Source organism: Nilaparvata lugens, chromosome 3 (genome assembly GCF_014356525.2).
Source record: "Nilaparvata lugens isolate BPH chromosome 3, ASM1435652v1, whole genome shotgun sequence".
NCBI lineage: Eukaryota > Metazoa > Arthropoda > Insecta > Hemiptera > Delphacidae > Nilaparvata > Nilaparvata lugens.
The window spans coordinates 42,715,350-42,729,314 of NC_052506.1; the positions used below are offsets into that span (position 1 = coordinate 42,715,350).

The 13,965-nt window shown below is 32.9% G+C and overlaps 1 protein-coding gene across 2 annotated transcripts in view; it reads left to right on the plus strand.

Moving 5' to 3' along the window:
* LOC111045728 (adenosylhomocysteinase) overlaps positions 1-13,965 on the plus strand; it is an 86,325-nt gene that overhangs the window by 56,976 nt on the left and 15,384 nt on the right. The window contains exons 1-3 of one of the 2 annotated variants that reach the window (XM_039423817.1): positions 1,060-1,259; positions 9,893-10,081; positions 10,754-10,969. In XM_039423817.1, the coding sequence (XP_039279751.1) occupies positions 9,902-10,081; positions 10,754-10,969 (396 nt within the window). In that variant the 5' untranslated portion in view covers positions 1,060-1,259; positions 9,893-9,901. Of the gene's footprint in view, positions 1-1,059; positions 1,260-9,892; positions 10,082-10,753; positions 10,970-13,965 lie in introns of those variants that run through there. The other variant, XM_022331179.2, reaches the window with a different exon arrangement.

Genomic DNA, 13,965 nt, shown 5'->3' on the forward strand with positions numbered 1-13,965 from the left:
TATCCATCACAATATTTCCAGCCTGATTTATTATTTTTTGAGAACAATATCTATTTTTAAACAATCCCATAATTAGTCTTTTCAATCAATTGCTGCAATGATTTCTGGTGGCTAGGACATTGTGGATCGTGAACTTTATGATTTGATGGCTTTTTGTTCTTCTTACAATTGCTACATATTGCTTCCTTGGCGGTATTTGGACAATATTTTAGACTATGATCTTCAGCACAGTGACCACAGACTTCACTTTCTTTTTTGCAATACTTTGAAACGTGACCAAAGCACTGACACTTGAAGCACCGTTGAACCGAAATAAAGTCATTTAACCTGCAAGTAGTCATGTCGACAAAGACTCGTTTCCTATTTATTAGAATTCTTATCTCGGGCTCACATTCAATGATTCAATGAACTATTTTCTTGTTCTTTGGTCCAACCTTGTAGAGAGGCTTACATCTGTTTAAAAATGCTTCTTTTCCTAGTTCAGAGCTAGCAAAGTTTTTGTTGAAAATGCTCTCGGCTAGTTCCTCTTTGCTGAAATCACTAGGAACATCGTAAATTATTAAACGTGGCTTCCTATTCTGTGGTTCAACTATTTTCAAATTTTTCATATTTCTAGTCTTCAATGCATCATTTTCAATTATTTTCTTCTTGTCCTCTTCCGAATTCAGAAAAATCATGAGGCCACCTCCTCTAACATTCACGGTCGTTTTAACTCTAATATCTTCTTTGTTCTTGATATTCTCCCACAATACATTTTTAATAATTCTACTGTTTTCCACTTCGTTCAGGAACGACTACCATCTATGTTGATCGACTACCATCCATAACTCATCTCCAAAACAGTATCTGCTTAGATATTGCTAATATCTCGATTACTATGCTGCAAAGAGTGAAGAATAACTTCAAAATCTTCTCAATCAGTGTTCGCTTTTTAACCAAAGTAGTTTTGGAGATTTTATGATGAAAACAAAAAAGGGTAATTGTATTCTTGAGTAGAAAAGAATAAGAAATATTTTTTAATTGATTCAGTTTTGCTGCAACCTGTATTAATATGCAAAGCGAAGCTATAAATAATCAAGTGTTGACATTGGCATTTTGATTTGCAGGTGCAATGGTCTAGTTGCAATATCTTCAGTACCCAAGACCAGGCAGCGGCAGCGATTGCTGAGCGAGGCATCCCCGTCTATGCTTGGAAGGGGGAGACCGATGAGGAGTTCATCTGGTGCATTGAGCAGACACTCGTTTTCCCTGATGGAAAGGTGAGATCTGTTACTTGCACCATTTTCTTGGTGACTAAATTCAATCAAATGATAGCCCTGATCGCTTTTTGAAAGCTCAAATAGCTAGCTAATTGTCTAATAAGCTTGCTTATTCAAACAGAACATTCGATCATTAAGTATCTATGATATGTTGAACAATGTTGAATATCTATTCTGTTAGCAATGAGTATGTTACATCTCTTTCAACGTCAATATGTGTTGGATTCATGTAGGCAAATATAACATTCTGTCAAAATGTGTAAAGGTTTCACAACAAAAATTTAGCAACAACTGCAGTAAAACATCAATTTTAGACTTTGAAATATCCTGAAAATTTATGGAAGCTGTAAACACCTTTGAAGCCTACTGAATGTAACTACTGAGCTCCTTGGGCTAAAGAACTTGTTTATAAACTATCATTCTGATTTTGAAATCCACAGCTTGAAAGCTGCAAAATCTGAGAGATTTTGAAAAAACCTGGAGCCTGTTTTACAAAGCTACAGAAGGTTACAAGTCTTGTTGCCAACCATGGTTTTGGAGAACAGTTGATAACAAGCGTTTCACAAAAGCAGAATTACAAATTTTCACCTCTAAGAATAATATTCATAACAATTCTTAGTAAGTCTCAAACCCGGAACTGTAAACTATGGATTTGCACTGAAAATTTCAGGTTAGAATCTTAAAAGTCCGTGAGAAGGCGGCAGTCCAAAGTAATTGTTAGCTTGTGAAGTAAGATTGCAACATTGTTACATAGACTCTGCTACAATGTAGGACATTGAGTTGTTTGCTAGCTCTGCAGCCAGTATAAACTCGTACAATGTTGCCACCTTGGACCATATTGATGCTTGCTTGGCTCAATGATCATAATCGATTGTGATCAATGATATATCAATCGTATTGCTTCACCCACAGCAGTGGCAAATTTGAACGTTTGATACCATTTGTCTTAATGTTTTAGATCTATTTTGGTCATAATGGTTAAAACATGTGTGTTAGAATTTCACACTTTAGAACATATCTCAATGAAATCTTTGAAGGACATGTCCTCACCCACATAATCTCTGTGTATTAATTTGAGACTCAATAAATCTATTTAAAAAATTTTTAAAAGCCAATATCAAGACCAGTACTTATTTCTAAGAAAAGTTTTTCAAACATGAAAGATATCGAATTTCATATGAATGACAACATTGATAGCATCGCACACCCAAACAAAACACCACAATATTCTTTAGTTATATTTGATGATTTACAACTTAATCACATACCCCAAATAAGGGATTATTTTACTATGGGTTGTCATTGCAATATCGATACAGCGTATTTAATTCAAAGTTATGGTGCTACACAAAAGCATTACACAAGGGACAATGCAAATATGATTGTAATTTTTAAATCAGATTTATTGAGTCTCAAATTAATACACAGAGATTATGTGGGTGAGGACATGTCCTTCAAAGATTTCAGTGAGATGTGTTCTAAAGTGTGGAATTCTAATACACACAGTATTTTTAACCATTATGACCAAATGTCTGGTTAATAAGGGCAAGTATAGAGAGGGCTTGGATAGCTTTATTTTCATTCAGTAGAGTGTGAGTGACAGTGAAAGAAAGTTTATTTCTCAAAGAAGAAAAAAAGTGTGTACTAAGAGCATAGCTCTAATCGATAAGATTAAGACATTGAGAAAGATTATTAGAGACAAACATAAAAGCATTGTGAATTTTGAAAAGCAATCTGACGAATACAGAGATAAACTTTTTAAACCGATTATCACACCTCTAGTTGAAATGGGAAAACTAAATCTACTTACCAGCCTGATCAGAGTTTTATACCAAAACAAGAGGAAAAGGAAGAACAAGAAAGTATGGATGTTAAAGAAGAAGAAGATGATGAAGCAGAAGAAGAAGAGCATGACAATGATAAAAGCTCTCTATCAAACAAAACTACAGCAGATGTTTTAATGAATCAGTCCTCGATTTTTATTCAACTTGATTTTCACCTAACAATAGTTTAAATCGTTCTAGGAAGAAAAATGACATACTAGATCACTACCTGAGAGCGTTTCATACGGATAAATCGTTCTAGGAAGAAAAATGACATAGTAGATCACTATCTGAGAACGTTTCATACAGAAAAATTGAATTATTCGATTAGTTATGGAATTTCCTATGATTCTGCAAAGGATATATATTATATGGGTGACTATAATGTTATTTTTGATAATAATTTTATTAGAATCGATTCACACAACTTTCAACTAACACATGGATTATTAGAACTGTTGATCACTCAAAGACCAAACGATAGTATTCATAATTATAAGTATTTGGAAAAGTACAAGTGCATTTTAATGCTTACAAATGTTCATTTGGATCATAGAGGATCTGTTAAACACAATAACTCAATCAAGTCACTCTTGACCCAACAATTATTTTCTAAAAGAAAATTAGGTAAAAAGAAGGGATCAGGCTTATTGAAATTTGCAAAAAATACTTCTAGCAATAGAATTTATCAATATTATGATAACTATGATGAATTGGTTGACAGACTTAATTTACTAAATTTGTCAAAACTTGCTGGTCAAACGAGTCATGATGTTGAGATTGCATCAATTATAGAAGAATTGCAAGAAGCTAAAATAATATTATTGTTTAGTTTAGTGATGTCTGTGCAGTGATTCGGACATAAAACCGAGGTACTCTCACCAAAGAAAGAGATTGTATAGAAAGAACCAGATCTTGCGAGTTTCAGTGAGAAAAAAACCCAAACAATTAATCAACAGGGTATCAGTGAATCTCTGCGTTTGTATTTCGATTCTCAATATATCTAAAATAGTTGAGAATATTGGACTGAACGTGTTTGAAAAGGAACACATCTTTAGTACATTACAACAATTATCTGACAATGTCGATAAGGTGGTTATAGAGAAATCTATTAATTTGGAGAATTCTCTACACAATCTCAAATCAACAACAGAGATATTCACATCACAATCACAGTTGAACACAATTAACGATAATAAAGTCGACAAAAATTATTTGGATGAGAAATTAAAAGTTATTTCAGACAAAATTAAAAATTTGTGAAGTATTAGATAGAAATTATCTAAATAGCAGATTGAAACAGCTTAGTACAGAAATTTTCACTAAAATAAATGAGACACACTCATTATCAATTGATAAGCAATATTCGGATTTAACTCTACAAAAATTAAACGAGTGTTAGAAAATAATAATAAGTCAATATTATTGAACTATTATTTTATATTATACGTTCAAATTTAAATACATTGTTTTTCCTATGTTGGCAATGACAACAGCTGTTTTGTGTGTGTTAAATAAACGATCGAGGTCTGTGTTTTTACTGCCTTTCCAAAGAATGAACTATGTCGTTTTTTACTAAAGCTATCCTGTTCTACAGTAGTACAAAGTATTAAAATTAACAGACTATGAGACTTAAAAATGTTTAATTTAGCTTTGGATGAAGTTTTCTATAAAGTGTACTGAAGTTTTCAAGACTAAAAATGACTGGATTAGATGGTAAGTGAGTTGACCTAAAAACTGAAGAACGGCTACGTGTAAATGGTTATGTGAAATAATTTTATGCTTGAAGAAGTTTTGTTTTATGAACATTAGTAAATTGTGTGAAAGCAATAAGAAGTGTGCAATCCACAATTACAATGGCAGAAGAGAAGACTCGCGTAAGTATACCGTACCTCAATACCGAGAATTATGAAATATGGGCAGTTAGGCTAGAAGCTCACCTATTGAGAAAAGGTGTTTGGGATGCAATAGAAGGTTTTGGCCCATATGTACATATTGATAAGAACTATGTAGAATGTGAGATTGAAGATGAAACAGCTTTTCCCCAGAGTGAAATAAAACGAAGAACAAGAATAAATCAACAAGCAAGAGCTATCATCATAGAGCATGTTGAAGACTCGTTCCTGGACGATATTGTCCATCTCAAATCTGCAAAGGATATGTGGGAAGCTCTCGAAGAAGTATGCACAACATATGACATTTTCCAGGAAGTTATTTTTCTAAAAGAAATGGTCAATATTGAAAAAACTGATGAGATGTCTATGATGCAGTATATGAGTAAAATTCAGAACTACAATAAGAAAATTAAGAAATGTGGACTTTCTTTGCCAGACAGAGCTATAGCAGCATTTTATTTGATGGGTCTTCCACGGGATACATATTCTGAATTTATTAGAAGTGTTTACAGAATCAATGATGGCAACTTAACATCAAAATTTGTCAGATCACAATTACTCCTTGAAGAGAAACGAATGAAGAATGATGAAGGCAGGGGAATGAAGCTTGGGCACTGAAAGTGAAGAAAGGGTTCAACAAATCACCTCCTGTATTTTTCCAAAATAAGAAAAATTTGAATAGTGAGAACTTCAAATCCAAGAAACAAGTGAAGAACTATCCACAGAAACGTTTCATCTGCTTCAGTTGTGGAAAAGAAAGCCACATTGCAAAGAATTGCACATCATTATCAGTGTCAACTCCTACAAAAGTTCAACATTCAACAGAAGAGAAGAAGAGTGCTGTGTCTGTAGTTTCCAGAGGATATAAGGCTTTGTGCACACAAAGGAAACAAAAACATGAAAATGATGGTATTTGGATATTCGATTCAACAGCATCAGATCACATGACTCCACGGAAGGACTTATTCATCAATTTTTCATCAGAACTTGGCTCAGTGACTGTTGGAAATGGAAAAAATATTTGTATAGAAGGCAAAGGATCCATTCTTATTCACATGTCTGATGAATGGTTATGACATAAAATTAAGTGATGTTCTCTATGTTCCTGATCTACAAGATAACCTAATTTCTGAAGGACGTTTAGATGACAAAGGAATGACTATCATACAAAAGAATGGTTTTGCAAAAGTTATAGATGTCAATGAAGATGTTTTCCATGGTCATAGAGTTGGTTTTCTGTACTATGTTACAACCAGGGGTAGTGCATCTATAGAGGAGATAAGAAAAGAAGCAAACAACCATGACAGCATAAATGCTTTCCGTGTATCTGCAAATTTATGGCATGATCGTTTAGGTCATCTTCACAAAGAAGCTATTGAGAAAATTGAACCAATTAAAGACATGTTAGGTAAGAATAATGAAACCTGTGAGACTTGCATTCGTGGAAAATTCATGAAGAAAAAAATTGTTGTAAATGAAGGAAACAAAACAAAAGAAGTACTCCACCGAATTCATTCAGATGTGGCTGGACCAATGCCCAAGTCGTTAAGTGGATGCAGATATTTTGTAACCTTCATAGACAATTTCTCAAACTTCGTAGTAGCAGTACCAATTAAACACAAAAGTGATGTGACCAATGAATTTTCAAAATACCAGAAGAAATATGAATTGATGCAAGGTCGAAAAATAAAAGAATTTCAAACAGACAATGGTGGAGAATTTACTAATCAAACACTGAAGAATCACCTTGAGAAGAATGGAATTTCACACCAATTGTCAGTTCCATATGTTCCACAACAAAATGGATTGGCAGAGAGATGTAACCAAACGTTGATGAGCACTGTACGTTGTATGCTTGATCAATCTGGACTACCAAAGAGTTTTTGGGCTGAAGCTTTAGTTACTGCCTGCTACATCAGGAATTTTTGCCCATCAGCATCAATAAATTTTGAAATTCCTATGAAGAAGTGGACTGGTGAAGAACTTCTGATAAGCGACTACAACCACATTCATGTATTTGGTTGCCAGGCATGGTACCATACACAAAAAGGAGACAAATTGGATCCAAGAGCAAAAGAAGCAATCCTTGTTGGATATCCAGAAGGTACAAGAGGCTATCGTCTATGGGATGCAAGCAAAAATAAAATTATCATCAGCAGAGATGTAAAATTTATTGAGAATGTTTTTCCCTATGGAGAATCAATGAATTCAAGTCAATTTGAAAATCAAGAGAGAAAATCTGATGAAGATGAAACCAAAGAAGACCAGCTTGATTGCTTCCATGAAGAAAATCCAAAGCAAGGGAAGGAAGAAACTATTGATGAACCTAATGTACAAGAAGAAGAAAATGAAGATGAACTACAACTACACTTGATTGAAGCAGAAGAAAAAAATGAAGATGCCTCACAACTGCAAGAAGTTGAAGCAGAAGAGGAAAACGAAGATGCCTTACAACCACAATTGGCTGAAGAAGAACCTACATTGAGAAGATCAAATCGCGAATGCAGATGCAAGATACCTGGGAGATCGTAAGAAGACCGCCAGAGGCCAGAGTAATTGGATGGATATATTTAACTTTGAACGAGGGAAGGTGTTAGAAAATAATAATGAGTCAATATTATTGAACTATTATTCTATATCATACGTTCAAATTTAAATACACTGTTTTTCCTATGTTGGCAATGACAACAGCTGTTTTGTGTGAGTTGAATAAACGATTGAGGTCTGTGTTTTTTACTGCCTTTCCAAAGAATGAACTATGTCGTTTTTTACTAAAGCTATCCTGTTCCACCTTAGTACGAAGTATTAAAATTAACAATGAGATTGTCATAAAAAAATACCAGTTTGAAAATAGATTATCCAAAATGGTTAATACAATAAAATCTAATCTTATGAAGGGAATAGAACAATTTTTTTTTCAAAAAACCATATAAAAACAATGCTTTCTATGTTTTCTGAAACATATCTTTCAAAAAGTGACACAATGGGAGAAATGCAAGCATTTATTAAGGAAGATGGATTACAAGCTACAGTGAAAGCTCCTGATGAAATAAACTTCAATTAAAAATACTGAAGCAACCAAAGTGACAAGATTACAATGTTCAGCTACATTTATCAATTATCTTACTTTATTTGTAGATAGAATAGAGTACCAAATTGTATGGAATTATGCAAAAGTCAGTTTTCATATGAATTGGATCAGGTTGGTGATCTTATTACTGAAAAAATGGGATTATCGATCTATGCTGATGTTCTAAAACCATAAACTTTTCACGCATGCTTCAATCTTTAATGGTTTTTACTATGCAGGTGGCATGCTACAAAACTACAACATGTGTCATTTCATTTTTAGATATGCTCAATGGTTTCTTCGATGTGGGAGACTGTTGTCTAGTGCACAAAACATTAATCTAATTGTAACAGATTTTTCAACATGTGTGGTGAAGAAGAAGCAAGATTCTGACACATGCAGATGAAGGGGAGAGAGAGAATTATTATTTATAGAAGTTGACAAGGAGTGTCACTTGTGATTAATCACTCAAACCGGCAGCAAGGTGAATGCAATGGCACATTTATATATGTCATCCTTTAACAAGCTTTCTCTAGAAATATACCCCATTAAAGCATTATACAATGTTTTTCATTTTGATTGGTTCTATGTTAAGAATGTAAGATTTGGTGATGATGATTTGATCTATATTATATTGATTCAGAAGGTGATTTTGAATTCACTATTATTCTCCTGAAAGAATATTCAAATTTGCAGAACATACATAACATAAAGAGTTTTACAAGCAAAAGATGGGATTTGAACGTTACTGCTGGTTGTGTATTCCTGAGAGAATGGTAAAATCCCCACAGTGATATAGGTCTGATCTATAACTAATGTATGTATAATTGGATATGCTGGCTCATTCTAATACATACATTAGTTAAAAAATCTGGCTCATACATTGGTTATGGTTGGGGTAACACTTTAAAACATAACGCCTGTGGCTTGTACAGCAAAAATTCTATATGAATTTGGAGTTGGTTGCCAAGTACATGTTGGATTTACTGTCGGGTGGAAGCAAGCTATGGGCAATAGATTTAGAGTGAGATTATCTACTAAAAGCATAAAGGGAATGGATTATATTCAATTCACTTCAATCTGACAGTTAGAGAGACATAGGGATGATTCACTTTAATCTGGCAGTAAGATGAGATTTTTGATTCACTTAAATCTGGCAGTATAGTATAGTAAGATGATTCACTTAAATGTGACAGTATAGTATAGTAAGATGATTCACTTAAATCTGGCAGTAAGATGATTTTCAATTCACTTAAATCCGACAGTAAGATGATTCAGTTTGATCTGTCAGCAGTAGAGGGAATTTCTCAAGGAATTTTTTTCTGGGAGAGGGAAATTTTTCTTCTTCTTCTTCTTCCCCTCATCGCCACTGGGGTGGAGGAAGGGGAAATCTATTTTGGAAAATCTATTTTTAGAAATCTATTTTGGGAAGGGTGTTTGGGGAGGAAAAGCTACTGGGATTGGCGAGGTGGGAGGGGGAGCTATTTTGAGAAAAAAGACGTTTGAATCGGCTAATAGGATCTACTAGTCAATCATGAACATGTTGAGTTAACTCATTACTGGTATTTTAAAATGGCTTGTCAATGATGACGAATTTATTCAGGCTAAGAAAGCCCTTTAAAATGAATAATTGAAAGGTCATCATAATAGAATATTGTGGAACATTAATGAAGAAAATACAAAATCGTTTGCTATCTCATAATTGATTCATTACTTTGCAGCTGAAGAATACCATTTCAATGTATTTTCTTCTTTTCTCTCAGTCTGATTAAATATAATTTATTCCCTTTTTCCATACAAATCTACTCTGAAGTCATTTCCTTGATCAACTTAATTATTTTTCAGCCTCTTAATATGATACTGGACGATGGAGGAGATCTAACCAACATGGTTCATGAGAAATATCCTCAGTATTTGGATGGCATCAAGGGGCTTTCAGAAGAAACAACTACTGGAGTTCATAATCTTCACAAAATGTTCAAAGAGAAGAAGTTGAAGATCCCAGCCATCAATGTTAATGATTCTGTTACAAAGGTGAGAGCTTATTGAGCTATTTGTTTATTGAATAGCTATTTCTTGAGTCCAGCAAAGTTAAATACTACATTTTTCTACAAGTTATAATAAAACTTCCATAGAATAATAAATTTGTTCAAATTGAAGCGTTTTTCATGTATTTTTGAAGTAGTTTTTAAAAATACAGTCATAGTTATCTCCGACCAAAAAAAAGAAAGTTTCCTGTTTCTTTATGAATAAAGAATAAGCACGTGTTTGAAGGTTTACGATTATATCTAATGGCATTACTCGTATCTATGCAAATTATCCATTCTTCTATTATCTATTCTTGTTTGCCTATTATTTAGGACTTCTTTATTGTATGTAAGAAATAATCTGAATTCACATGAATGTACGTTTCAGATTTTGTCTGAAACAGAATCATTTTCGAATTATAATTTGAAAATGTTCTTCCATGCTTAGGATCGTAACACTGACATTGTTATATTTTGATTTTAACAGTGTTTTATGATCACTAAGTCAAATCTATTTTCAATTTAGCTTTTTTGAAGTAGTTGTGCCATTCTACTAAATTTTGATGCAATTGAATAATAGTATTATGAGTTTTCCAATAAATTAAGTTACATTTGTATGCGAAAAGTTTTCTCATGTTTCAAATACTATGATATTTGATTGTAAGGATATCTGTTTCAGAGTAAATTCGACAATCTTTATGGATGCAGAGAGTCTCTGGTGGATGGTTTGAAACAAGCGATGAACATAATGCTTGCTGGCAAGGTTTGCGTGGTAGCTGGCTATGGAGATGTTGGTAAAGGCTGTGTTCAATCTTTGAGAGGATTTGGAGCAAGAGTCATTGTCACTGAAATTGATCCAATCATTGCTCTTCAGGCTTCAATGGAAGGCTTACAGGTATAAATTTTAATAAAATATTCATATAACTCTATTCTTCCGCTACAAAATTAATTATTTAGTTACTAACTCAGTTCTTAGCTGGAATAATATATTTGAAATCGGATCAACTCAGTTTGATAACATTTGTATGCACGTTAACCTGATGGTAGAATTTGATAAACAAACTATTTTTTATATTGAAAACTATTATGAAATCAAAGTACATTTTTTCAACTTTATTTTATTTCTCACAACATGTTTCAATTATAATGATTGGCACAACAAAATTTAGAATATAGCTTTTAGCCCAGTCAATGAAGGTCCAAAAAAGCAATTTTGATCCAAAAATTAAATAAAAGCTGAATTTCTCACCATCGATAGACCATCATAGAGGGTCATTCTCCCAAAAGTCCCAAGAAATCCCTCTGGAGCTTTCCCCCCCAGCCCCCTAAAACATGAAAAATGCAAGTAATCACGGAAAATCAATTATCTCTGTAACCATTAATCAGAAACAGTTCTATTATACGTCATTCAATTCGTTACATTACGGACCACAGTATAAAATCTATTCATTTTTTCAATAAAGTAAGCAATTTTATTGATAAAATTATATATATATATATATATATATATTATATATATATATATATATATATATATATATATATATATGTGTGTGTGTGTGTGTGTGTGTGTGTGTGTGTGTGTGTGTGTGTGTGTGTGTGTGTGTGTGTAAAAATTTAGGGGATTTGCGATTTGATTTTTTTTTTGTTTTCTTTGATTAACTCCGAAGTAAGTAATTTTAAAGAAAAATGAGCCAACTAATTAATGTCGTTAATTTCATGGCAAATCAATTGATGTATATTTCTATGTATTTGCGATTCGATTTGACGCTGTCTAAGGAGGAACACTCGACGCGGTTCGGCTTGGCTGACTCTCGTTCACCATAGTAAACAGTAATACAGTATAGTACTGCTTTCGAAGTTGCACCTTATCTGCACTATGACGCTCGAAATAATTTGGTCTATTGTCTTGACTTGCGCTGGAACTGAATTTCCATTTTTAAATCTCTAAATGTTATAATTTTTGAGATTCAACCAAGTTGATTACAGCAATTCAGCTTTCATTGCCGGTTCAGGAAATATATTTCTTTCCGTGAATTAATTATCATTATAATGCCACTATTACAATACGTTCATCATATTGCTGTCTATATTTTGAATGAAATGTGATAATTAACTCATCATTTCGTTGTTATATATGTGCTTAATCATGCATTTTATGACAGACAAAGATATTGTTTTGCAACCGGTAAAATATCCATACTATTACATATGAACAGCTATTTCAGAAAGGGACCTGAGTCAATTTTTATCAATAATTTTCAGTTTATGCTGGATTCAGTTACTATGGAGGTAGATAGTTTATAGTACATAGTACATAGTTTAGTGCAGAAAAGAACCGATTCAATGTCTATATCACAGAGAAATCATATGACACATACTATGTTTATTGCAGAAAGGGACCAAAGTCAGTGACTGAAGTGCTTTTCTGCAATAAAGTAGCTAGTTGGTGAACCTGCATCTTGTCTGCTACAGCGCTACAGCTGGTATTATTATTATTTAAGCTTAGAATACCTAATTCTGCATTTTGCAATTAATTCAAGAACACTTATTATAAGTGTTAACACTGCTTATTACTATTGTAATTTCAATGTCTCTAAAGTTGATCCGAATACAATACAACTTCCTCAAGCACTAGCTTATACTAATTCAGAAATGATACCTTTGAAAAAAGAAAAAATTGAAGACCTCAAGAAAGCTTTGAAGTATGTCACTCATGAACATGAGCCTTTTTATCAAAAAATAATGAATTTTTCAGAGCAGAATCAATAGAATATCAAAAAATGTGAAGTTATCTGCTCTTATATCGCTGTATTTGTGTCAAAGTTATGAATAATAAAATGAAATTGAATTTCTCATAGTGAGAGTTGATAATTTTATTGCAGAAAGGTACCTAAGTCCATGAAATACAGGGACAAAAATAATTTTTATACTTGAACTATCTCATAAAATAGGATATTATGGGTACTAACAGACTTGTACAGATGTAGTTGGCATAAAAAAAAATCATCAGGTCGAAAAAAATTGGATTGTTCTATCCAGACAGTTTTTTGCAGTTCCTGAAAAATCACTAAAAGTGACTCAGGTCCCTTTCTGAAATAAGCTTTAATATGATAAATATTTATTTATATGTGTATGATCATAAATCTATGTTATAATTTATCATAAGTTATGAATGTCAAAAACTGAGATAAATCATAGATTACAATATTGTTAACAGTGGCAATTTCCTGAAAAATCATAGCAGTGTTTGCTGTTTTCCACAGTTAATATACTCCAAGCGTGGTTGATAGGCCTAATATATACCTATACAGTTAAGGCAAATATTTATGACGGCTAAAGCATCAAAAAACTATACTTTGGGCTTGTTGAGTTGAAACTTTCTATGATTCTGTTCTTACTAGTTGAATCTACATATATCAACAGTTCAATCTGAAAATTCAGTAGATTCTAAAGATGAAAGCCATGCAAACATACAAATTAAGAAAGAGTAAACATGCATAAAAAGTAGGAAAAAATGACAGTTTTTCCCATTCTACCCTCGTAATCACAAGTTGAACAAGTAGGATAGAAAATTGAATATTTAATACTGAAAACCAGGTGTACGTACGGTCCATTGCAGATGGAAATTTCGTAAAGAATCAGGAACCAAGTACAAGTATCCTACCGTATTAGATGAATTGAAAGATGATTCATCATCTTCTATTATTTGTTAACACATTGATTTCTCAACTCCACTCATCGTGTTATTAATTACACAAGGGTCTTAATGAGAACTTTATAAATGGAAGTAAAGCATAAGCAGAATCATACTGGAATTAAAAGGTTGGCAGAAGCTATTCTTGATGTCGATTAATGTTGATTGATATTGATTTTGGTTTGGGCACCAAA